This window comes from Manis pentadactyla, chromosome 4 (assembly GCF_030020395.1).
Source record: "Manis pentadactyla isolate mManPen7 chromosome 4, mManPen7.hap1, whole genome shotgun sequence".
Classification (NCBI taxonomy): domain Eukaryota; kingdom Metazoa; phylum Chordata; class Mammalia; order Pholidota; family Manidae; genus Manis; species Manis pentadactyla.
In genome coordinates, this window is record NC_080022.1 from 8,989,934 (window position 1) to 9,016,894 (window position 26,961).

General features: G+C 44.8%; 1 protein-coding gene across 15 annotated transcripts in view; it reads left to right on the forward strand.

The window, feature by feature from the left end:
• The first annotated feature begins 10,026 nt into the window (after positions 1 to 10,026).
• Positions 10,027 to 26,961, forward strand: part of VPS13D (vacuolar protein sorting 13 homolog D) — a 286,614-nt gene continuing 269,679 nt past the window's right edge. For all 15 annotated transcript variants that reach the window (XR_008996895.1, XR_008996896.1, XM_057499741.1 and 12 more), the window contains exons 1-7: positions 10,027 to 10,160; positions 13,086 to 13,258; positions 18,328 to 18,405; positions 20,643 to 20,833; positions 20,933 to 21,013; positions 23,943 to 24,059; positions 26,555 to 26,659. Coding sequence is in view for 13 of the 15 variants with exons in the window: in XM_057499741.1 (XP_057355724.1) it covers positions 13,162 to 13,258; positions 18,328 to 18,405; positions 20,643 to 20,833; positions 20,933 to 21,013; positions 23,943 to 24,059; positions 26,555 to 26,659 (669 nt within the window). In the remaining 2 variants the exon portion in view is untranslated. The remainder of the gene's footprint in view (positions 10,161 to 13,085; positions 13,259 to 18,327; positions 18,406 to 20,642; positions 20,834 to 20,932; positions 21,014 to 23,942; positions 24,060 to 26,554; positions 26,660 to 26,961) is intronic.

Genomic DNA, 26,961 nt, shown 5'->3' on the forward strand with positions numbered 1-26,961 from the left:
TGTTTCAAGTGCGGAAAAGAAGGACATTGGTCAAGGGCCTGCCCCTCCCCCAGATCTCCTACCACCCCATGTCCCAGATGCCACAAAAAGGGCCACTGGGGGTCTGATTGCCCAACCACCCGAAGGGGAGGCTGGACGAACAATCCCCATCCTCAGCCCTCCGTAGTGGGGCTGGCAGAAGAAGATTGACAGGGCCCAGGGGCTTCTCGCCTGACCATTTCCATCACCAAACAGGAGCCCAGGGTTACCTTAATAGTAGACGGTCGCCCCATCTCCTTCCTCCTAGATACAGGAGCCACCTTCTCAGTCTTGCGGGAATACCGGGGCCCCACCACGCCTGCCATTATAGTCGGGGTAGGAGGTAAACAGATTTTCCCATTGAAACCCCCCCTTTTTATGCACAATCCAAGACAATCCCATACCTTTCTCCCACTCCTTCCTGGTTATGCCCCAGTGTCCCATCCCCTTACTAGGACGGGACATCCTTTCTCTCCTCCATGTTTCCATAACTATATCCACTCCCACAGCCCCCAGTACTCCCCTTCTGATGGCCCTCATAGCCAATGACCCCCCCTCTACCCAATGAAAGCTCCAGTTCCACCCTCATACACCCTGTAAATCCCAAAGTTTGGGACATTACAAGCCCCTCCATGGCTCTATGTCCTCCTGCCTCTATCAAATTACATGACCCCTCTCAGTATATCTGTCAGGCCCAATACCCCCTAACCACTTCAGCCCTCATTGGCCTTCAACCCATCATTCAAGATCTTTTAAACAAAAATGACCTCAGACCCACTCACTCCCCGTTTAATACCCCCATATTAGCTGTTAAAAAAAACCAACAAATCTTTCCGCCTCATCCAAGACCTTCGCCTCATCAACATGGCCATCATCCCTATCCATCCCTTAGTTCCAAATCCATACACCCTTTTATCACGGATCCCTGCCTCGGCCTCCCACTTCTCAGTCCTAGATCTCAAGGACACATTTTTTTTTCTATCCCTCTGGACCCCTCCTCCCAAGATTTTTTTACAGAAAATGGCTCCTCTCTGACCTGCCCGTTCCCAAAACCAAGACAGAAATCCTTTCCTTTCTAGGCCTGGCTGGGTATTTTAGAGCGTGGATCCCTAACTTCTCCCTGTTGGCAAGACCCCTATACGACCTCAGCAAGGGCCCCCCTGAAGAACCATTATCCTCCTCACCCCGACACTCCTTCATTAAGCTCCGTCGAGCCCTTGTGGAAGCCCCAGCTCTCCATCTTCCTGATTTGTCGAAGCCCTTCTCATTATACATTCATGAGAGGTCCAGTCAAGCTCTAGGAGTCCTAGGCCAACATTATGGCCCACCCTTTGCCCCAGTAGCTTATCTTTCCAAGCAATTAGACCCCACAGTTCGGGGATGAGCCCCCCTGCCTACGGGCATTAGCCGCTGGACAGCTCTTGCAGAAGGAAGCTCATAAACTGACATTCAGGGCGCCCCTTACCATTCTGTCCCCACATCACCTAAAGGATCTCTTAACCTACAAAAGTTTACAGACTCCCTCCCTCCAGACTCCTGACCTTACTGTTCTCTTTCCTCGAAAATCCCATTCACCCCCTTTGCCATCCGTACCCGAATCATGACTTTTTCCTCCTTTACTGCTCCCTCGCTCTCTCTCGGTTTTTTTCCTCATTCCTATTGTCTTCCCCGCCACCCCAGCCTCCTTTGTATGGCGATTCAAAGTCAGACAGACTTACACACAGCATCAAACAAAAATTACTGCCCTCATTGCCACATCAGACTGCCCTCTGAAAGGCTGCTCCGAGCCTTCATACCTCCACTTTCCTCCCTCCCCCGAAGTGTTCACTAGCAGATACCTTTATTCTCCCTACCTCTGCTTCCTCTATGACCAAAAACAAGCCTGTTGCAGGCGATGGCCAGACACCTACAGAGATGTCCCTACTGGTCTTGCGCCATTCACTACATGGGTAACTCCCAGTACCCACAGTATTACTCCTCCAACCCATTCTCTTCAATACTAACAAACCCCTTCCTTACCTGGCTTTGGCCTATTGCAGGCCCTATAATAATCATTCTCCTCACCTGTCTCTTCTTGCCTTGTATAGTTTATCAAATCCCAAGTTGGTAAAATCTCTAATCAAACTTTCAACCAGCTTTTACTCAGGAACTACCAGCTTTTAGCCACAGAAGATCCCTCACCCTCACGTAACCTCCTCACCACACGCTGAGATGGACCCCTCTCTCCGCTGGAAACTGTTCCTGGAAACAATGGCCGCAGACGCCTGGCTTCTGGCACCCGTATCCTCTTGGCACCATTAGAATCAACAAGTCCTCGACCTATGGTTACAGGGAACCTTCATTAATTTCCAACCTGAAGAAGTCCACATCTACTCGTCCTTACTGTGGGGAGTCCTATCAACCCTTTCCTCCCAGTCCTCAAGCCCTCACTCCCTTCTCCGCCCCTGTTCAGTAGGAAGCAGAGAGAAAGCAACGTCCACAACCCCATAGAGGAGAAAGGGGGGAATGAAGGGCCCCCCACCCATAAGATGGCGAACTTCCTGTTTCTCTTCCAGGTCCTCGGTTCCCGCTTGTGCCACCTGAAGCCCAATCACCCCTCGCCCCCCTAATCCCAGCACCTAGCCAATAGCCACCAGCCCCATAGAAGTAACACCTCAATCAGCTCATGCCCCTTCCTATATAACCCAGCACCTTTCCCTAATAAAGCGGAATTCTCCGGTGAATTGCTGCTGTGTGTCGCTCCTTTCCTTTCAACTATGGTCGATTATTTCATCCCTTGCATGCAACCTCAACTTCCCATCTTTCTCCTGCTTTATTGTTTTCTGGCTAAACCCAGCTCTGTACAGGCCACCCCTGCACCTATGCACCTGTAGGGGGCAGGATTAAAACAGTCAACCATGCTGGCTAGTTTCACTCTAACTTCAAGGCCATTAAACTTTAAGGGGGTCCTTGGGGCCACCCAGCAGTCTCAGCATGTCCCCTTCTCCCATCCCAGTTCCTATGACTGCTGTAACAAACTACACAAACTTGGTGGCTTAAAACAATACAAATTCAGAACAATGCAAATACAGAACACGGAGAGGAAGCTCTTTCAGAGAAGGGGCCAAGGTAGGAGGGCTTTCTGAGCACAGAGCTCATTGGAGGAAACTGGGAGTTCCACATACTGTGGCTTCTCATTGGCTGACTTGTGACCATCTCTGTCTCTCATTGGCTGGCCTGTTGCTAGGGGGAGGAGAAAACCTTCCTTCTTCCAGCAGTGGAATGAAGTAGCTAAAACAGTATAGTGCCTGGGACTGATTTACAGGGATGGTGGGATGGTGGGTGTGAGAGCTCCTCCCTGCTGGCTTCCCCGCACCATGTCAGTGAGGCTTCCCTTTATTGATTTTCACACAGGTAACCAGCTGAGGGTAGGGTGAAGTCGGAGGCTTAAGGAAAGGAGAGTGGGTGTGAGATGGCCTGTCTCGGAGGGTGCGAGCAATCAGAGATTGCTGGCTCTTCTCCATTTCCCCTTCTGGTTCCTCTCTCCGCCCAGCTCTGTATCTTGGAGGCTGCCCCTTGCAGAAGACATGCCCAGACTCTTGCCCGAAGCTTCCAGCACAGTTTGCCCAGGAGAAGGCAGCAGCAGGAGACTGGAGTGGGTGGAGAGTGAGGCCAGGCATATACTGCCTCCTCCCTGGGTCCCTTCAGAGGCTTTGATTTGTAACCACCCTCTCCCCCTGCTCTGCTGCTACCATGCTGTGAGATAATAGAAAATTTTATCTCCATACCCAGGTCCTGGCACAGGGCTCCTAAAACCTTGAAATTTCCTAAGTGACAAGAGCACTGGGAGCATCTTCCCTTCTGAGGAGGCCACTCTGGGTGGCTCCTGGATGGCTCCTAGATGGCGGCTGCTCATCAGAAAGACCAAGCCACGGGATTTCCAGCCTTCCCCATAATCCTCCAGAGAGGGAGAGGGGCTGGGAACGTGGCAACAGAGTTAATAATTGATGGTGCCTACGTGAGGAAGCCTCCATCAAATCTTAATAGGATGGGGTTCAAAGAGCTTCCATACTGGTGAACACAGCTACGATCAGAGGGTGCCACACCCCACCTCCAACGGGGACAGAAGCCCCTGTGCTTGCGACCCTCCCAGACCTCATCCTGTGTACCGTGTCATCTGGCTCCTCATCTGTATCCTTCATCGTGTCCCTTTGTAAACGGGTAAACGTAAGTCAGTGTTTCCCTGAGTTTTGTAAGCCACTCCAGCAAATTGATTGAGCGCAAGGAGGGGGTCATGGGAATCTCTGATCTGTAGCCTGTTGGTCAGAAGCACAGGTGACAACCTGCACTTGCAATCAGCACCTGCCGTGGTGAGGGGCGGGCATCCTGTGGGACAGAACCCTTAACCTGTGGAATCTGATGCTGTCTCCAGGCAGATAGTGTCAGGTTGAACTGAATTGTAGGACACCCACCTGATGTTCCAGAGAATTGCTTGGTGTGGGAGAAAAAGCCAGAAGTAAAGTGTCTTAGGTATAGGGACTCACAGGGCAGAAACACAGAGAAGGGAAGAACTGGGTTTTTCTGTATACAGAGGAGTCTGAACTGAATTTTTCCTATACAGACATGCCTCACTTGCCAACAGCCCCCTACTGTTGCTTCTCCATGCATGCTTCACCAGCTCTTAAGAGTTCTCTAAATGCTACTCTCTCCTCTGCAAACTGCGCCTTCCTTTAACTTGCCAGCGTCCTGTGTCTTTCCGGGAGGCACGGCAGCCCTGACATTGCACGTTTCCTGAGTGTCTGCACTGCGGGGATGGGGCTGTCCTGAGTTCCCACACACACAGAGGGAATAATAACGTGCTATTTGGTGGGACGGGGCATAAAGGAAAACCCTTCTTTATGTTCCCTGTGTGCCTCCTCTACTGATGCTTCTGGCCACTTGATGTGAGGGCTCTTTCCCCACAGCAGTTAGTTCTGGGACACCAGCTGGCTGTGCCATAGGTCAGTCTATTCTGGCACTATCTGTAGGGAGATAGCTTTCGATCCCACAGGTGAAGAGCTCAGTCCCACAACACAAACCCTGCTTTGGACGCCAGTCCCAAGTCCAGATTTGTCACCAGGGCTTCTGACTGGCTAAAAGTTGGAGGCTCCCACTCCTTGGGTCCAGTTAATTTGATCAAGCAGTCCACAGAGCTCAGGAGACTAGTTTACTTACTAGGTCACTAATTTATTACAAAGGGTACGATGCAGACTCAGAAACAGCAGATGGAAGAGCTGCATAGGACTAAGTTTACGATTGAAGGGGCCAGAGCTTCCATGGTCTCTCCCAGCACCTTATGGGCTCACCAACCGGGAAGCTCTCTGAACCCTGTCTTTTGAGGTTTTATAGAGGCTTTATTACATAGACCTCCATAAATAGGCCTAAATTGATTAAATCATTGAGTCCACCTCCAGCCCCTCCCTTCAGCTGGTTGGTTTCCTTGGCAAACAGCCCCCATCCTTAGGGGCTTTTGGTAAGTCCCCTGATTAACAGAAACTCAGGTGTGGTTGAAAGGGGTTAATTATGAACCACATGAAACTCCTTTTACCTTATGGCTTGGAGCTATTTGAGGAACTGAGGACAGAGGATCAGCTATTAGAAAAAAAGATGCTCCCTTGCTCTTATCACTTAGGAAATTCCAAGCACTTTAGGAATTGTGAGCCAGGAAGAGAGGACAAAGATTAAGTATATATTTCTTAATATAAATCAAAATATCACAGGAAATAAATCTGTAACAACTGAAGGCAGCCTCCTGTCTGATGGGCTAACCAGTCCAAATGGGCCAGGGCGGCCCCTCTGGCCTCTTTTCTAAAGCAGGACAGAGCAAGTGGTTTTGCTAAGGCAGGGCCAGCTTGAGCAGGGAGGGAACAATTTTCTTTTTCATCTCATTTGCACGCATTCATCATCGTTGTGGAGCAGTCTGTTGGGCGAGCACCGACGTGAAGAACTGTGGGCTCTTGAAGCCCACCTGCCCAGATATGACACCTGGCTCCACCACTTCCTGTGACCTCAGGTAAGTTAATGAACTTCTCTTCATTAACCTGAGAGTGCCTCACTCTCTTTTTCTGTAAATGGGGTTAAAATAGTACCTCCTCAGAGAGGTTACATTAATGACTGTCTGTCAAATGCTTAGAACTGTGCCTGGCACACAGTAAGTGCTCAGTAAATGATAGTTGTTATTTGTGTATGGGTAGGTGCTGGGAATGCAACAGAGTCCAGGGCAGCCAAGGTCCTAGTCCAGAGCTGACATGCTAGGAGGGGCTATATAAAGACATACGGGCAGGCCAGGCCAGGTGGTGATAAGTGCTAAGAAGAAAAATAAAGCAACATAAGGGGATGGAGAGGCGTGGGGGCTGCTAGTTTGCAAGGAGGTTGTTGAGGAAGGCTTCTTTGAGGAGCTGGAGTTCCAGTGGAGGTCTTGGGGAGGGGACGGTGGTATAGCCTTGGGACTTGGGTAGGGACGGACATGCGGTTGAGAAGACTTTAGAAGCCATGGAAAGGATGTTGGGGTTTATTTTTAGTGTGATGGGGGGGTTCATGGAGTGTGAGAAGTTCCATAAGTTGCCTGGTCTAAGAGTTGGGCAACGGAGCTTCACTTGGTTTATCTCCATAATTGCCCCCAGGAGATAAGGCAGAATACCCATTATCCCTGCTTTGCAGAGCACACGGAGGGACAGGCCTGGGTGGTTTGATACTTATCTAAGGAGTCAGGTTGGGAGGGCACTCTGTTCTTTGTTGAAGGCTCCTGCCAACCAGCTCTTTAGAATTTCACCAGAAAGTCAAGGAAGCCTACATTTAAAGGGAAAGTGCTCTCTCTCTGAGGACTTCCCTGCCTGCCTGGAGCTCCATATCCAGGGCCCAGCAAGCATCTGGAAAGCTGGGAGGTTGGGCTGAGAGGCTGTCTGGGGCAAACCAAATGGTGAGGACACCCAGGATTGTGCCCTAGCTTCGCTGAGAGTCTGCTGTGTGAACTTGGAGAGTGGGTGTCCCTCTCTGGAGCACAGAAACTCCATTTGTAAGATGAGGAGGCTGGCCCCTCAGCTGTGGTCAAAGCTCAGACCTTTGTCGTTTTTCCCACTGGGTGATAATACCATGCCTATCTGCACTTTCACAAGAGACACTGGACCTGCGTCATCAAATGTAGCCACTGGGCACACACGCCTCCTGAACACTTGAAATGTGGCTAGTCCAAACTGAGACGTGGGAAGTACATCAGTACAAAACAATGAGTTTTGAGGACTTGGTACAACACACACACACATATATAAAATGTCTCAGTAATATTTATGTTGGTTTCATGTTCAATGATAATATTTTGGAGAGGTTAGGTTAAATATAAAATATTAACACTAATTTCACCTGTTTCTTTTCTCTCTTTTTAATGTGGATACAGGACATTTAGAATTATGTTTGTGACTTGCATTATATTTCTTTTTTATTTTTGTTTTATTTTTATTATTATTTTTATTAAGGTATCATTGATATACAATCTTATAAAGTTCCACATAAGCAACATTGTGGTTACTACATACCCATATTAGTGAGTTTCCCGCACCCCTACACACCCCAATGCAATCACTGTCCATCACTGTAGTAAGAGACTTGCATTATATTTTTATCAGACAGCATTCCTCTGGAAAGTTAAATCTCTTCAAGACCTGATTAAATTAATTCATAATTAAAATTGCAATCCTCCCTTTCAGCGCAAGATCCCTACCTCCACCACGGGACTCTTACAGTACTTATCATCTTCTCAAACACTGTATAGATGATGTGTCTGTTATATTTATTACTTGCTGTCTACTCATTCTGCTAGAACATAAGCTCCAATGGGCAGAAGTTTGTCTATTTTGTTCAGTGATGGAGCCCCAAGTGCTTAGGACAGGGCCAGGCACTGAGTAGGTGCTCAATAAATGGTGAATGAATGAGTGAATGTAGGGATAGGAAGTACGGGGTTTCTGTGGTTACCAAACCTTCCGGTTTTCTGGGGAAGCCCCAGTTACAGATTGGCATGTGTAATCTCCGGCTTTTTATATGTTGTAATTGATTCTGTTACTGGACCCCCAAAGACCAGGTTCTTGAGTTTCAATGTTTTAGAAATGAACACTGAACTCAAAAGAAAGAAAGCAGGCAGATAGCTTGTATACAAGGGAGCCCGCAGGAAAGGAGAAGGGCTACGCATAGGCTTATATAGGCAGTTTCAGAGGGTGAGGGGTTTTGGAAGGAATGGTATGGATTATCTCACAATGTTATATCCATCATTTGCTATCTGGTGGTGTCATTCCATGGTTGCAGATGGTGATCCACTGGCATTCCCAAAATATGGCCTCCTTTTTGGTTGTTTCTGTAGGATAAGCCTAACACAAAAGAATTTTGTAAATTCTCCTTCCCTCAAGGTAATGATTTTAGTGAAAACAGGGACTGGTTGCTAATTCTTGAAAGTGTTTGTTCTGGCTTAAGATATGGTCAATTGATTGTTAATTGGACAGTTAATTGAAATTCTTTGTTTTTAAAGACTCCTAGGGATTTTTTTTCTTCTTTTTAAAAATTTTTTGTTAAGGTATCATTGATATACACTCTTATGAAGGTTTCACAAGAAAAACTACGGTTATTACATTCACCCTTATTATCGAGTCCCCCCCAAAAACCCCATTGCAGTCACTGTCCATCAGTGTACTAAGATGCCACAGAGTCCCTATTAAGAGATCCTAGAATTTTTACCTTTTAACCTTTAAGCCTCAGATGGAGGTTTGGTTTAACATGGAGTCTCTCTTGCTCTTCCCTGACCTATTTCCGTTCTACATGTTTAAAGCATTGTGTGGGTCAAAAGAAATATTTCTGCAGCAGCTTTGGTTCCCTGTCTGCACCCTTGCTGGTCTAGATGATTCTAGAAGCTGATATGCACTAGGCCAAGTCAGGAGGGGTCTGATGTCTCAAATCTGCATGTCCCAGAAAATTTGCCCCTTTTGGGCCAATATGCATCTAAGAGTCTAGTGTGGGTGGTGATTAATGGATGTCCCCTGTCTCCTGCAGCCCCTCACCTGTTGTGTGTCCATAGCCTGCAGCTTCGGAGGCCACAGCATGGGTGGGGACCAAGGGAGGACCTTCTCTGTGGCCAATACAATCTCTTCTTGGCCAGGATAAGGTCTCTTTGACCTCTCTGTTCCTTGGTTCCCCCCCACCAACAGGTGTAACTTATGCTCTAATAGTTGAAGACAGACGGCTCAGGGCAGTGGGCTGAGGCTGTAATAGTGAGGGCTTTAGGCTTGTAGTAGGGTTCAGGTTGTCTCATGGTTTCTCTGTCTGACCTTAAGCAAGTCCCTTTCCCCTTAATAATTTTTCTTTTTCCTATTGGTTACTGGTTGAGATGATACTATTTTGGGCATACTAGATTAAATAAAAAATATTATTAACTTCATTTTTTAATATTTCCTTTTAACTAGTAAATCTAAAATTATTATTTGGCTTTATGTGTGGCTTGCGCTATATTTCTATTGGACAGCAGTGGTCTAAGGAAAAGCATCTTAAGTAGAGAGAATGGCAAATGCAAAGGTCCTGAGGCAGGGACTGCAGAATGTGGGGACAAGGTGGGCCAGGGAAAGAGTGGCAGAAATAGGAATGGACCAAATCCAGTAGGATATAGGTGTCGGCTCTCTAAGGTGGGTTTTAATTTAAGGATGGTGAGGCAGCCGTTTTAAGCAGAGAAGAGGCATGGTGTGAATTATTTTAACAGACCCTTGTGATGGCTAAGTGGACAACCTACTGTGGCTGGGGCGGATGGAAAGCAGGGAGTTGGAGGAGGAAGAATTTTGGCTTTCACTACTCCCATACAGACTCATCTGTGGCCCTGCCTGCCTCCGGGACTCAGTTTCCCCTCCTGTAAAATGGGGCTGGTCGGGCCATTCTCCAGCCCCTGCGTCAGGGACCCTCCGGCCTCCAGCGCGCCGGCTCCAGAGGGCGCCTCTCGATGACTCGGCGCTCGGCTGGCCAGGCGCCGGCGCGTCGCCCGCTCGATTGGTCGGGTCTGGCGGGCTGGAGCGCCGCCGGCCAGCGCCATTGAGGAGCGGCGGGGAGGAAGGGCCGCGCAGTGCCCGGCTGGGGCGGGCGGCTCGGGACTCCGACAGGTACGGGCCGAAGCGGGGCGGCGCCAGGCAGGGGCCGGGGATGGCAGGGCGGCGTGGGCCGGCGGTTGGCCGCTCCGGCTTCGCCTCAGCCCTGGGGGCCCCGGCCCGCCCGCGGGGAGCGTGGCGCTGGGGGTCCGGGGACCCGGGCGTCCGGCCCTCCGGTCGTCTGAGCTCCGCCGGGGATCCCTGGGGCGTCCGGGCTCCCGACGGCCTCGAGGCCGCAGCCCTCATGGGGACCCCCACAGGCTCCGGGCTGCCTGCGCTTCCCGGCCCCCGGCGCCCTGGTCCTGGGGAGTTCGAGTCCCCGCCGGCCCCGGCCCCCTCTCCGGAGCCCCGGCCGCCCGGCGCGCTGGGATTGGAGGCGTTTCAGCCCGTGTCTTCCCGCCTGGACCTTGGTCTCCACTGGGGACGCCGTGTGGGAGCCCCCCCACCCCCACCTCACGCCCAAGAGTGGGGCACCAGTCAGTCCTCCGGAGTGTTTCCGTCCCTCCTTCACCAGCCTAGTGCTGTCACGCTGGGGCCTAGGGTCGTCAGACCTCACACCTGTCTTAGCTCCTCGCCTCCTGGGGACGCTCCCAGGCTGAGCCCCTCCTCCCAGATGTGGGACCCCCGGAGGCGTTCCCTCCAGGCTTTCTCTGGTAGCCGGGCTCAGGGTTCTGAGAGCCGAGGGGGCGTCGGGAGGACCGTGGGAGTCTCGTCTTTCGGGCAGTCCTGTTCCTGCGGGGCCGCGGCCCTGGCACGCGCCCCCTCGGGCTCTGTATCTCCGAGCTCCCTGGCGCCTGCAGCACCCAGGCCCGGCCGCCTCGGGGAGGGGCGCCCGGGTCCAGCTGCCAATCCTTCCTACTCGGGCTCCGGCTGCTTCTCGAGGGAGGGGCCTGGCTCAAGGTCATGCCCGGCTTTCTGCCCGCCTGTGGGCTGAGCACTGATCCCTGGTGTCACCTGCCCCACCGATTAGGAGAAACCAGGTGGTTGTCAGTGCCAGGCAGCTGCCTAGAAGCTCTGATGGACCAGAGTGTAAACACTTTGGGCTTCTGGCCAGTCTGGCGGGCCTTCCTGACACTGGATTCCTTAAGGGAATCCTTGAAGTGGCCTCAAGCCTCGTCTAGATGCTTGGCAGAGCTAATAGATGCTTTCTGGCTTGGGCCTCAGTTTACTGACTAAGGCATTTTATAGTGCTTCTCCTCATCTTCTTTTAATCTGTGCTTTGCATTCTTCCACCTCAAGGGCAGGTAGAGTAGGGCCTTATCTTGTGTACAAACTGACAGTTGTTTCTCTTTACTGGGAAAACATTTGTAGTTGGCACGTCAGAGAGGATGTGTTGGCATTTAGGACTGTAGTCAGTGGCAGTAACTTCAAAAATAAAGAGTACTCTGACTTTGGCTTTCTGCCTAAGTGTGTTTGGAGTTTACATAGTAAGACTAGAGTAGTCAGGTTCACATTTTGTTTTCACAGATATACTTGTTTAAACTTATACTAAAGAAATGTTTCTTTTACCCAGACTGTTAGACATTTCTTATTTTAAATGTTATTCCTGTAACCTCTTCTTTAAATGTACCCAATAATCTCTAGCATATTCCTAGTTTTACACAAGATGTAGCTTCAAAAAAAAAATCTTTGGAAAGAAATTAGTATTTCACCAAGTCCCATTATTTACTTATTTATTTTTACTGTCATTGTTGACAAAAGTTAATCTTGTCTGGAAGTGCAAGACGCTGTTGACAAATAAAGGTCAGTCTTCCCTAGAGGTTGAGTTAACTCTTACAGGGACTGGTGTTTTTGTGTTTTGGGTCTTTGTTAGAGGGCAGCCTATCAGTTGGATAAGTATCTTCTGGCACTAAGGTGAGTCACTGGAGGTGGGGCAAAGTGCTTGGAAAGGATTCTGAAAAGGCTGGTTCTAAGCAGGACGCATGCCATGCAAATCTGGAGTGGCCAGGATGGTGGGTTGGTGTTTGATGCTTGGCTCAGAAGAAGATTTGGAGCTCACAGTTCTAATTAAAATCTACTAGCTGAGCAATCTTGGAACGAATTTAAACTTTTGGGTCTCAAGTTCCCTCATGTTAACTTTTTGTATTGCCAAAAGTAATCTGTATATTTTTTGTAATACTAATAAACACCAATTATACTAGGCAGTAGCAGTTCAGTACTGGATGTAAATACTGTGGCTGGAACCAAAGGATTTCTGGTTTTTGTAATTCCTAGGATAGTTCATTGTATCGGCATCATCTGGTGCCCGGGTACCAGTAATGCAGTTCCAGGACATTGAAAAACAGTGGTAAACCACCGCTTTCTTCCTTCCATTTATGTTATTTTATGAATGATCCTGGTGAACAAATTTGCAAGATTGGATTAGGGCAAGTTTAAAGATGACCATTGCAGAATATGAAGTTCACTGATACAATCTCTTAGGGCGTTTTTGCCTTAACCTAGGACCTGGTTTTTCAGCCATGGTGCCCCTGGCACACTGGGCTGAGTCTTTGCTGTGGGTGCCCTCTATGCATTGTGGGATGCTCACCGGCTTCCATGGTCTCCACCCACAAGACATCTGTGAGCAGTCCCATTGTCATGATAATAAAAAAAACATCTCTAGACATCATAAGATCACACCTGGATGAGAACCTCTGATCAGGACAGTTCCAAGTGAGTCACAAAAACACAGTTTAATGATCAGTTGCATGGAAAAGATATACAACTTTGAATATAGGTAATTTTTGGTAAATTTATAAGCTACTATTTCTTGCTGCTGCATCAAAATGCAAATATATTAGCTTGGTCCATTTACTCACAAGGCATTTTATAGTGCTTCTCACCCCACTTTTTCTTATCTCTGTGCTTTGCATTTGTCCACCTTCAGGACAGATAGCCTAGGTAATCACTGTAGAAAATCATCTGGTTTTCCTGTTGATTCCCTTTTTTTTCCCCCCATAGATTCTTCTGTGACCATGAGAGAGCGAAATAAAGAATGATCCATGATTTTTAAATACCTTGTCTTGAGAATATAGTCATGTTGGAAGGTCTTGTAGCCTGGGTTCTCAATACCTATCTGGGGAAATACGTTAATAATCTGAACACTGACCAGCTGTCTGTTGCGCTTCTGAAAGGTGAGACCATGTTTTTCTTTTTGGTAAAGTATGCCTATGCAGGTGGCATTCAATTTTTCATAATTTTTTTTGTTGCACCGAGAATAATAAAACATAATGTCCAGATGGCTTTGTATTAAATGTGTGTAAAAGGAAATATGTTCTCCCATATGACACCATTTATTATTACAGGGTAACTTAGGTATGTGGCTGTCTTGCTGTAGATTTTAGGGAACTATTTGGTCTTAAAAAAAAAGAGACTCTATTACTGGTGACTGTGCTTTATCCCAGTTAATTTTTCAGCTTTCTGAAGCTTTATGGAGGCAGCTATAATGTAGGCACAATGGCATTGGCTTTAGTTTCAAATCCTGCTGTGTTACTTACTAGATTTGTGAACGTGTCAATAAGGTTCTGAGCTCCAGAAAAAGAGTAATATACCCCTATGTGGTTACTATAAAGATCAAGTGGGGTGACATTCAAAATTCCTATCCTGCTGGTGTATAACAGATGCCCAGTAGAAGTTTTAAAATGTGTTAACTGTGAGGTCTTCAACAGAATTTCTGAGGTCTTGTCTTGCTTAGTGGTAAAGTACCTAAAACTTGAGACATTTTAGCCTTTCCAGGTCTAGACTTGGTAAACACCTGTACTTGGTAAAGGCAGTCCAGTGATTTGGTGTGGGGATTGGAAAACTTTTTTTCTTCTCTTTAAGTTTTCTTTGCTCAACTGAAAATGCAACCCTTTAACAAATCCAGAGAAAGAAGATAAAAGTCAATCTGCAAGCATATAGGATCTAGGAAGTGGAAGGGAGACCCCAACCATGGTGGAAACCTCAGCTTCCTGGGAGTGTGAGTTTTGGCAGGTGGACCAGGACAGGTTAGTGGAGATAGCAGCGATACAATGTTTGTAGTCTGAGGTCGGGTGCCAGTGGCTCACCTGTCCCCAGCAGTATTGCTTTCCAGGCTTTTCGGACCCATCTAAGTCAGTAATACAATTGTGGCAGTGATAGGTTGTCCTTCTCACTCCCTTTTCCCTCACTGTGACTGTGCTTTATCTCAGTTAATTTTTCAGCTTTATGAAGCTTTGATCTCAATGACTTATTCACATAGCTGATAAGTAACACAGCATGATTTGAAGCCATCCTTTCCTAATCTCCAACTCCTGCTTTTCCTTCTGTCCCTAGAGGAGAGCTGCAAAGTGCAAAGTAAAAGTGACCAGTCTGTCAGGGAAGAGGATGTGTTCACAGTGCAGTAATACTGTCACGTTTACCTCGTTGGTCACGTAACTGAAATTCTCATATACTGTAAAGCTCACATTGTACAGGGCAGGTAACAGAACTTAGAAAGAGAACTACAAACCACAACCTTGCTAATGAAAGAGCTGGCTCTCTCAAGGGTGGTATGGTTAAGAGGATATCTGCTGAAGAAATGAACAAATAGAAATTTGTGGTATCTGATATTTTATGAGATATATACTAATAACATTTCTCAAGTTTTAGAATATATCTTGTAATGGCAACTGTGTGCATCTCTCTGATGTTTTATACTCGTTTTCTATGATTATTTCCTTTTAAAAAAATATTCTTTATGGCATTTAACAAACCTGTGGAATTTGAGGAATGCTTCTCTGGGGAATAGAATCATGCTTTTTCTTTCATAACCGGTGTTCGTATGGTGCCCCATCCTTTAGGATCCAAAGCACTCCACAGTGCTTGTCCAGAAAAGCATTGAGCATTGCAGGGTACTGAGAGAAAGGCTTTGCAAAGAAGTTGGCACTTTTTGTTGGTCCTGATGACACGGTTACAATTAAACAGTGTTTGTGGGTGGAGGATACTATATAGGAATAAGAATGTTATTTCTATCCATCTGCAGCTATTTATTGTTGTAAACGCTTTGGGAGATGCAAAGGAAGCTGGAGTAGTGGTTGAGTATGTAATTTGTAGCCAGGCTGGGTTTGAATCCTATTTCTTCTACTTACCAGTAACTTGGGCAAATTATTCAAATTCTTTATGCTTCAGTCTCTCTCTCTGTAAATTGGAGATAATGTTAACTATCTCATAAGGTTCTGGAGACTAAGCACATTAATGTAGGTCAAAGAACTTAACAACTGTTCTTGGCATGTAGTGAGCTCTTATCAATATTAATCATCATTATCTACCATCATGATCCTCAGCATATGATTGGCTGGTGGGTTGGACTTAAGGGGTAGATGTGCACACATCGTACAAGTAATAAAAATGCAAAGTAGCATATGAGTAGTTGAAGGATAGGGAGAGCACTTGTATAAGATTTCACTCATTCAGTCATTCAACAAACACTCATTGAGCCCCTGCTTTGGGTATGGCTCCGTGTTATGGAATGGTGCAAAACGGGGAGACAGTATATACTAAGAGCTCAGGTGTAGGGTCTAACCCCTGCATCACCACTTAAAAGCTGTTTGTGACTGTGAGCAAGTTACTTAGCCTCCTCTTCACCTCTTCTCTGTCTTACCTCCTGATATTGGGTAGATCTAGTATGAATCCTGGCAGTACCACTTACCAGCTCTGAGATTTTTAAGCAAACTGCTTGTCCTCTAAGGCTCATCTTTCTTATCTCAAAAATATAGAAAAGAATAGTATTTCCTCATATTTTTGCGAGGATTAAGTGAGATAACGTGTGTGAAGTGCTTGGCACTAGTGAGATCTCTCTAAACCATAGCTACTACTAGTGTTACTAGTATTAATGTAATTACTTTTCCACCTCTACCTGTATAGTCCTTGAGAGCTGTTACCCTGTTCTGGAGACAGTTACGCAGTAATACAAGCAGTACATACTAAACTGTTTTACTAGAGATATAGGTGTAATGCAGGGGGATGCAGAGGAGGGGAGCCTTCCATCCTGTCTGTAGAACTCTGGGAAAGCTATTATGGTGGGAGCTTTTGAGGGGATCTTAGCAGAATTTCCATAGCTGGTACGTGAAGGTCATCACATTCCAGGTAGAATGAAGCTGGTGAGCAGAGGCAAAAAGCTGGCACCTTGCAGGGCATGTGTGGAATGGTCCAGCGGCCAGTGCCATGTCAAGGAGCCTGAACTTTGTGCTGTGGGCCTATCTGTGTATTTGTAACCCAAAACTTACATTGCCCCTCCTTTTTGTTTTTATAAGCTCTGAACCTCAGGTTGGCCCTTTAAATGCCCTAGAGCCAAGGGAAGAGAACTCAGTAGTCATTAGCAGTTATTGAAAAATGACTAATCTCTAAGTTCAGCTCTAGTAACTAGATTTCTTGCTAATCAAAGATGAGGAATTTTTGGATGTGGCAGCCGTCGGGAAGCCTGCAAATTATCTGCTTGGGAATAAATGATCGGCATTATTTATAAAGTGTTTGCTTACTCTGGGTCCCCCGAAGGGGCCTTTCCCAGCAGGGCCAGTTGTGGGCACAGATGAGAGTGGGTGGGGAATTGGGATCCATCGCTGCTGTTTTGCCTGATGCCTGTGTTTTCGATTTGCCATAGGCTGCCCTTCTCCTTTTCTCTCCACCTTTTATGCTCTCTGCACTTCAGCCTCTACTTTTTTGTGCTGTGGATTGCCTGCAATTCCTTCTACTTCCCCAAGCTGTACAGTAGTCAAGGAAACTGATTGCAATCTGCTTTTTGACAGATTTGGGTATGGAAAATAGGGCAGATTATTCAAATTGCAAATGATGCTCTTCAAAAGAAGAAGAAATTATATACTTTCTCCCTTTAAGACAGTTTCAACTGTTTCATGCTTTTTTTCCCCTTAAGATTATTTTCTCCCTAAATGTGGAAATAGGATTAACTTTTCCTTTTGATTACTTTTAAGGTATGTGGAGCCTGAGGTGGACACATGTTCCCTTAAAAGTCTAAAATTTTAATTAGTTGGCTGCGTTTGCTCAGTATCTGCCAAATTGTAAATATGAAATCTTCCTTAGAAGCCAGCAACTCACAAGTCTTGAACAGTCATTTACAGGGAAAAGTAATCATTTCTTTTATTAGTTTGTCTTTGGAGGAAAAGTCTTGCTTGCCTTTCTTCTGGGTTCTCTTACCAGTTAATGGTGCCAGGCGGTTGTTGTCTGTCCTCCTTGTTTTTGAAAAAATGCATCTCAGATTGACTTGAGTGGCTCAGAGGTTGCCTTGTGTTGTGCAAACAATTTTTTAAGATTATTGTCTCTCCAGCCCTTTGAGGATGGGGCCCCTGCCTTCCTCTCTCTATATAGGCCCAGTGGCCAGCATAGCACCTAAAGTACAGAGCAGGGAGTGGTGTGTATGTGTGAATGAATGACTTTCCTAGCTGGGAGACAGAGATCCGGCTGCACCCTCTTGACTGTTCCTTCAGACTGCTTCGGAGACTGTTCGTTTAAGAGTAAGTCTTCATAAAAGCTGGATCTGAAAAGGACCTTCACTGGTGCTTCATCCCTTTGCTTTCTGACTGTTAATACACCTGCAAGTAGAGGTACAGAAAACATGCAGAGCTGGTCTCTCCAGAAAGGAGAATATAATTCCTTTTGGTGACTAACTTTACTTTATTCTCATGGGCCCTTAGATGTTGTGTGCACTACACCCCTTTTTGGGGGGAGTTGGGAAGGGGGAGCTTGTTAAAAATTGCAGATTTCTGTTTCAGTCCCAGAGATGTCTGGGCAGGGGGAGCCAGGAACCTGCATTTCATCCCAAGTGATTCAGACATTAATGTTCCTCTGGTGAATGTTAGTCTAAACCAGGGATCTGCAAATTGAGCAGCTGGCAAATCCCACCTGGGAGCTGAGAATGGCTTTTGTATTTTTAAAGGCTTGTTAAAAGAAAGTACAACAGACACCATAAAGCCTGAAATGTTTGCTATCTGGCTTATTACAGAAGAAGTTAGATCTCTGCCTAATGCTTCATCTGCTGATAAGCTTCAGCTGTTATTTGCACATCAGAGAGGGATGGTCAGGCAATCAGTATAGGTACAGCACGTAGGCTGATGGTAGCGCTGTACCCATGGCTTTTTATAGCCCAGATTGAGATGTAAAGCTTTCTCTTTAACCTCCAATGATTTGCACACAGTAGGTACCCACTTTATTTGTCCGATGAACACTTCATGGTGTTGTTTTTGTTTTTAAGGTGCTGTTGAATTGGAAAACTTGCCACTAAAGAAAGATGCCTTGAAAGAACTGGAATTACCGTTTGAAGTGAAAGCTGGTATGTGGAACCAGGGGAGGGGCAGTTTTGAGTCTTTCATGTTTGGGACATGAAAACTGAGAGCCCCTGAGTTTGGCTGTTTGATCAGGAGGAGGCAGGATAGGAAGTGTAGAGTTAGATCAGACTTAAAGTGGGGCCTTTTCTATCAGGATGACCTTGAGGTGGTGGTGGGGACGTATTCTGGCCCCCACACCTACTGAATCAGAATATCTAAAGGGGTTTCATTGAACCTGCATTTTAAATAAGTACCTCAGGTGATTCTTAGGTTTACTTAAGTCTAAGAACTTCTGTTCTAGATACAGAGGGTTCTTGTTTTCAGAGAATTCATTGTATCACTGAGAGACAGTTTATTGAATGAAAGGTAGGCTCTGGAATAGTATGCTTGGGTTTATGTTCCATATCTGCCATTTTCTGGCTGTGAGACCTTGGGGGAGTTCCTTCACCACTCTGTGTGCTTCCTCATCTTTAAGTTGGGATGATAATAATAACACCTATATGATAGGATTGTTGAGAAGAATACATGAGTTGATACACTAAAATTACTCAGAACAGTGCCTGGCACACTCAGTAGGTATGTGCAATTCTTCCAGGAGTTCTGCAGTTATTACTAGGTTTGATAAGGAGCAGAAATTGTCATGGAGTAAAAACATTCTTTATTACATGACCACTTAAAATTAGTCCCTATTTAGAGACCCCCCCTCATCATTCAGTCATAACCTGTTGACATCAGCCAGTCTTTCCTTTATTTTGGGGTACCTATTACAGTAAAATGCAACTCAAATGCAAAGCAGTTGCTGGGTGAAGTAGAACAGGAGTTTTGCCGAAGATTCAGGTTTTCTTGGAGTCGATTCAGGTGATGGGTGAACTACCAGAATCATAGGCAAAGGCCCTGACAGACTAGCTGGACAGAAACTCTCACGGCTGATGATACTGTGGATACTTCCAAAGAGTTATTATTTGAATATCAAAGGACTAAGAAAGGATTTTGAGGAAAATTGATGAAATTTTCTACTATTTTTAAAAAAATGGCCATTTTTATGGTTGTTTCTGCAAAAATTAAATGAAATTTAACAAGTTACATTTTGTTGTCATGTAACTACTATATATGCATCTTCCAATTAAATTAGGTTAGAATTGCAACTGTGCACTATTAACATTTTTTTTGTAAAATTTGGTGTATGGTTTCAGTTGTAAGCCTTATTAAAAATATAAAAACTAACCTAAAATGTTTTTTCATTATTTGTTGTAAAATTTACTGGATTACACAGTCATTCATTTGCTGCTAATGGTATTCTGTTATCTTAAATAGAATAAATCCAGCCTACTTGAATTCCAGATCTTAGGGGGTAATGATCATACTCTGATAACATGTGTTGCTTTCAGAGGTACAGTATTACTTGGGCTATGTGAATCTTTGTGACAGTTAAGATGTTCTTACAAACTATTACTTAGTGGTGACTTGTGTCTTATTAATTGAATTTAAAGAAGGCTTATGTTCTAGGAGGCTTGGCTAGAAGTGGTAGAACTAGGAAGTAAGTATCATAGTTGTAGCAGGCCATTTAGCTTTCAACCATTAGCCCAGGTTCTCGTGAAGAATCAGAATTCTTTCTCGGTAGAGTGCCTCTGCAACCTTACCTATGTTTTAGTTGGTATGTCCAAGATTGGACATGTTGTAAGTCTGATAACTCCCAATAAGTACTTATCAACCAGCCAATTAATAATGAACAAGAAATGAGTTTGGTGTTCATGGGCTTGTGCACATGAAGGGAAGACGGATACCCCAAGAAACTTTCATGTGTAGTTTGGCTGTGGAAGAGATGTTGTGTTTCATATGGTAAGGGCACACTGAACTCTTTCCAGCTCTAATTAATATTGCCTCATGCTTACAGATCTCAGCCTATGGACATTTGCTTCAACTGTACGAGAACATGCTGTCTGTTTTCTTTCTTTTTTTTTTTATTAAGGTATCATTGATATACAATCTTATGCTCAGGTTTCACATGAGCAACATTGTGGTTACCACCTTCCTCGTACTATCGAGACCCCACCACATACCCCATTACAGTCACTGTCTATCAGCATAGTAAGATGCTATAGAGTCGTGCTGTTTTCTTAAATTAAAAAAATATATGGTAAAAGTAATAATGCTCCTTAAAGAAAACTAGAGAATACAGAAAAACAGGAAGAATGAAAAAGTGTGTATAGGCATTTATTTAACAAGGCTTTCCTTTTCCCAGGCTTAATTGGGAAAGTGACCCTTCAGATTCCCTTTTATCGCCCCCACGTGGACCCTTGGGTGATCTCCATCTCCAGCCTGCACTTAATCGGAGCCCCTGAGAAAATACAGGATTTTAATGATGAAAAGGAGAAACTGTTGGAAAGGGAACGCAAGAAAGCTCTACTTCAAGCCCTGGAGGAAAAATGGAAGGCAAGGCAGAAATCCTTTTGGCTGTTAGTGCAATTGTGGTGAGACCCATGAAATGAGCAAAGCAGTGGCTTCTGCTAACGCCGGCTCTTTCCTTTGTAGAATGAACGCCAGCAGAAAGGGGAGTCCTATTGGTATTCGGTTACTGCCTCGGTACTTACGAGAATTGTGGAGAATATTGAAGTAAGTCCTGTTGACTTTTATAAAGTATAAATATGAAAGGGATTTCTCAGGCTTAAATGTGTTTCGCTGCTTAGTTGCTTGTTTCTCGTGGCTTTAACTGACACGGGGTGTGTAGATGAAGGGCTCACTGCTCCCGTGTGCCCTTCTATAGGCAGTGCCAAAGGGAAACCTGAAAAGCCAGTCCCGGGCTCTAGGCAGACATAGGCTTTTCTTGCTTCAGCTAGTTTGAGTAGGAATTTTCGTTTCACTTCCATTTCACTTCACTTTCTTTTTGAATGTTGGAATCCCACTTGCTAAGGGATTTACCTCCTGCAATGAGGATACCTCCCGCTTCACCTTCATGATGACAGTTTCAGGGCAAATCACTCAAGTCTGTGGTCTTAGTTTCTTCACTTGTAAAATGGGAGAGGCGGGTACATGGTTTCTAGTTGCTTACATAGGGACTTGGGAACAGCCCACCAACATATATTCTCTTTCACTACATCTGTGATGGCAGTTTGATGAGTCACAGCGCTAGGATTGTTGGCCACATTTTCTGCTTTAATTTCAAATTTTGTTTTGGCTTCAAAAACTAGGTCAGCATCCAGTCAGTCACATGAGTGTCGTGAGAGTTGGCTAGCACTTCTTCCCTCCAGGGTTTTCTCACAATGCCAAGGTGACACAGGCCAAGTGTTTTCAAGGTACCACTTCCCAAAGAAATGCAGTCTGAGCTTGTTGGTTTTATAACTTTCATAACATTAACAAAAGATTAGTGCGTTTGAGGTGACTGCTTTGAATTCTGTTTCAGACAGTTACTTAGTTTTTAGCTATGATTGATTTTACAAACTTCATTATTATTTTAACTGTACTTTTAATGATAGCTTTACTGAGATTACTGTAAATTCATATACTGTAAGTTCACACTTTTGAAGTGTATGATCTAGTGTTTTTTAGTATATTTATAAAGTTGAGCATTGATCACCATTTCCATTAAAAAAATGTTTTTTTTATTGTTGAGTTGTAATTCTAGAACATTTTCATCACCCCAAAAAGAAGTAACATCCCCAGTTAGTAGTCACCCCCAATTTCCCTCTTCCTCCACCCCCCACAATCACTAATCTACTTTCTATATGGCTTTACCAATCTGGACATTTCATATCAATGCGATTGTAAACTCTGTCGCCTTTTGTGTGTGACTTAGTTCACTTGGCATAATGTTTTTAAGGTTCATCCATGTTGCGGCATGTACCAGATTTTTATTCCTTTTTATGACTGAATAATATATTCCATTGTATGGATTGTCAAAGATAACAAAGCTAAGTGTTAAAGTGGTTAAAACAGATTTGTTCAGTAACTGCTGGCAGAAGGGGAAAGAGCAAGAGCTCCATTCCAGTTTGCATGGAGGTGAGGGTCCTTTTAAAGATTGAGAATAAAGATGTATGTGTGTGGAGAGGTCTAAGGTGAAAAATCACAAAGGATTGGTCCGTGCAGGTGTAATTAGGCCAAATGTGTCTGCTAGCTAGGCTTCTGTCCTCCCACAGAGGCGGGGACTACATTTCAGAGGAATGGCTCTGATGACTGACCCTCCCTGATGACTGCATTTCAGAGGAATGGCTTTCAGGCCATTGAGTTGTAGAAGAGATACAAACATCTCATAGGGCTAGAGAAGACTCCCAGTTGGTAAGACCTTTTTGGTAAATTCTTACGGAAGGGAGGTCAGGGGCCTATTGTCAGGTGTTGGCCCTGACAAATAGCCCTGAGCTTTTCCAGACAGGAACTCAGGAGGGGGCTGGAATGTCCCAGGGACACAGCCTTGTTGCTAGAAGCCATGTTAAAATTTGGTCAAGTCTCTTACTGAAGGGCTTGAATGGAGTGTTCATACAAGTTTTTGTCGTTCTCAGGATATACTGCATTTTGTCTCCATCAGTTGATGGACATTTGGGGTTTTTCTACTTTTTTGTCTACTCTGAATAATGCTGCTATAAACATTTGTGTATATAGTTTTGTGTGAACATGTTTTCATTCTCTTGAATGTATACCTAGCAGTGGAATTTTTGAATCATATGGTAACTCTGTTTAATTTTTTGAGGAACTGTCAATTTTTCCAAAGGGACTTTTCCAAAGGGACTGTATGAGCTCATACCAGTAATGTATGAGCATTTCGATTTCTTCTCATTCTCAGCAAGACTTGTTACTGTCTTTTGATAATAACCATATTAGTGGGTATGAAATGATACCTCACTGTGGTTTTGATTTGCACTTCCTTAATGGCTAATGTTGAGCACCTTTTCATATGTTTATTGGTCATTTGTATATCTCTTTTGGAGAATTGCCTATTCAAATGTCCTTTCCATTAAAAAAAATGTTTTTTATTGTTGAGTTGTAAGAATCTATTGGTTCTGAATTCTAGTTTCTTATCATTATGCAATTTACAGATATTTTTCCCCATTCTGTGGGTTGTCTTTTCACTTTCTGTATTTATTTTTTAATTTACTGAGGCAGAGTGCCTTTTCTGTAGCCCACCTAAAAACGCAAGGGGAAATAAATCAGTACAAAGTATATACGCCCCACTAGTGTTCCTGTGTCCAGGTGTGGGAACAGAGAGGCAAAATTAAGGTACCATAGGAGAGGAAGGGCCAGGTATCTAGGTATGGTAGTATTCCTTTTACTTTCTTTTAGTGTTTCTTTGAGGGGTCTTCTGCAATGATTTAATGAAAGTGTTGTTACTCTCTTTTTGAGATAGCACTCATCACAAAGAAATGTCATTATGTCCAGTTTGTGATTATAACTCTTAGGAACTTAAAGAGTGTTAGACTTGTGTGATGTAAGCATTTGTATGAAATTCCTGTTATGGTTTACTTAGGTGGCTCAAGGGCAGTCTGACTTCAGCCTATAGGATTGTACCTCAGCAATTGTCTAAATGTGTTTTTCTTTTTTCTCCCCTTTATAGTTAAAAATTCAAGATGTCCATTTGCGTTTCGAAGATGGCATCACCAATCCTTCCCATCCTTTTGCATTTGGCGTCTGCATTAAGAATGTGTCCATGCAGAATGCTCTGAGAGAGCCTGTGAGTATGAATATGACTGCAGACCAGGACGAAAGCACTCGTTCTGGGGAATCTGGGACTCTGTCTTGTCATTTTGTGATATGTAAATGCGGTCACATTCTTCTCCACCATGGTCTTTGGTGGCTACATCCTTGTCTTGTCTGCATGCAACAACCTAATTTGCTAAAATAGGGAAATAGTTAGTTTTCTCTGACTTTTTACTATTTCACCCACCTGTTAGATGTTGGTGCAGTCCCTTTCATTTTGTATGTGAAGAAACCAAGCTGCAGAAAGGATCTCATCTTTGATTTTCTTCTCATGCTACCTGTGCTCCTGGGGTAAACTCCTTCTGTTCCCTGCTTCCGCTACCACCTGGAGCTGTTTGCTGACGGCTTCCACGTCTTGAACTCCAATGTCTGCCTCTCTTCTGACGTTCTTATTCATGGTCCTTGAGTACCTACGGGACACTCTGTGGTTTTCTAGGCTTGTCATACCAAAATGATCCCATTTTGTTTCACCTGCCCATTTTGCTTCCTGTTTTCCTTTATTCTCTAACATGTCACCAAATGTTAAAACAAATGAACAAAAACTAACATCTTCTGAGGCCTTTCATGTGCCAGGTGCTGTTTTTAGTGCTTTACATGTTTCGCCTCATTGAAATCTCAGTACTTCTCGCCACCACTGCTGTCCTCATCTTACACACAGCTGAAGACACCAAGGTGAAGAGAGGTGGAGAGAGTAGGGGAGCTTGAACCCACGTGGGCCCGCTCTAGAGTGGGGGTTGGCAAACTGGTCTGTGGGTCAAATCCAGTCCTCCGCCCCGCCTAATTTTGTAAATAAAGATTTATTGGCTCACTGCCGTGCCTATTTGTTCACAGTTTTCTAAAGCTGCTATTGTGCTTCTGCTTTTGTGCAGAGCTGAGAAGGTAAAACAGCCTTAATTTTTGCTCTCTGGTTCTTGTAGGCCAAGTTTGCCATCCCTGGCCCAGAGCGTGTGCTGTTCCCCTACAATAATGTCCAGGAGCCTGTGCTCCACCTTCCACTTCTTGCTCCTCAGCTTCCACAATGTCCTGGCAATTCTCCTGCAAAGTGCCTCAAATATGTCCCTTCCTCTCATCTTCACTGCATCTGTCTTACTTCAGGAACCTGTAAACTGTTGCCTGGGCTAATAAAATATCCTGTTCCATGGCATCTTTGCTGCCACCCCTGGCTTTTGATTGGTTCAATACCAGTGCTTCCCAGCCTTCTCTGTATCATGGCACATGTAAGAAAAGATAGTATTTGTACAGCAAACTGGGGCACATTAATGTGGCTGCTTGGGCCTGGAGGTGGTTAGCTCAAAGTAACCCAATATTTTAAAAGTGCAACTTGATCCCATGAACTTGCTCATTATCTTGACGCACTCGTGATTCATTTTGTCTGGCATACCGGGGTGGGGAGGCTGTATTAGCACTCTTGCCAGAGTTCTATTTCTAAAACACATACCTGATCCTGGTGCAGGCCTACATCAAAACTCTCAGTGGCCCCATGTCCCTTAAAAGTATGAAGTCCAGACTCCTTAGTCTGCCATAAACTTCCTTTTCTAATATCTCTTAGGGCTAATGTAAAGTGTTCCCACAAACTAGATGGCTTCAAAGAACAGAAATTGATTCTCCTTAATATCTGGAGGCCAGAAGTCCAAAGTCAAGGTGTTGGCAGGGTTGGTTCCCAGTGGAGGCTCTGAGGGAGAATCTGTCCCATCCTTCTGGCTCCTTCTGGTGGTTGCTGGGGCATTCCTTGGCTTGTAGATGCATCACTTCAACCTCTGTCTCCATCTTCACATGGCCTTCTCCCCGATGTGTCCATTTTCTCTTCTTATGAGGACAGCAGTTATTAGTTTAGGGCCCAACCTAATCCAGTATGACCTCATTTAATTTGATTGTACCTGTAAACCCTATTTCCAAATAAGGTGCCATTTGTAGGTTCAGCGAGGACATGAATTTTTTTGGGGGGGAAGCTGTTCAAACCCGTGCACCTAGTGTTGCAAGGTCCTTTGTCAGCACTTAGCTCCCGTTCCAAATGAGTCTGTACACATGTACCGGTACTGCCGCCACACGAGTGCCGTGCTCCAGTTCCACCGTTGTATTCCCTGTTCTCTGATGAGACCAGTCGTATGTCATGGACCCTGCTCTTTGAAATGTGTCCCCATCCTTCTGTCTTACCCTAACCTACCCTTTGCCTGAAACATACATCTTTTGTTTCATATATCATTTGATGATCCACACAGATATTGTCTTTTGTTTGCTCAAAGCAATCTTACATATTCTTCCTCTGCTTGATGAAAATTGTTGCGTGTTTGTATCCCCAGTTAGCTAGATTTTGAACACTTTAAGAGCAAAACATGTTTTAATTCAGTTTTGTGTCCCCAGCATCTTGAAAAGTGCCTGATGCATGACTCTTCACAAATGGTTTGTTGAATGAATAATTATATCATGAATAAAGAAAGCCATCTTGTTTTCTTCCCTGTCTTACCTCAGGTACAGAAATTAATGCGGAAAAAACAATTAGATGTGGCAGAGTTTAGCATCTATTGGGATATCGATTGCACTTTACTGGGGGACTTACCTCAGGTGGAGTTACAGGTATGATTCTGGCAGAGGTCTTTGTTGTAACACAACACAACAGTGCAGGATCACTGCCAGGTAGGGTTTTGTCTCTGACTCTGGTGCCCATTCCCATTTCCCTCTTCCCCCTTAGACATCCATGCACAAGTGTTTGCGTGGGGTACTGGCTATGTATGTACTTTTGAGCAACATGTAGTATTTTGTGTATGTTTTGCATTTACATTGTATTGTAGGTTTCTTTGTTTTCTTTTCTTCACCTAAAGCTCTGTTTTTAAGATCAGTTAATGTTGCTGTGTGTACTTCTAGTTCATTGCTTCTAA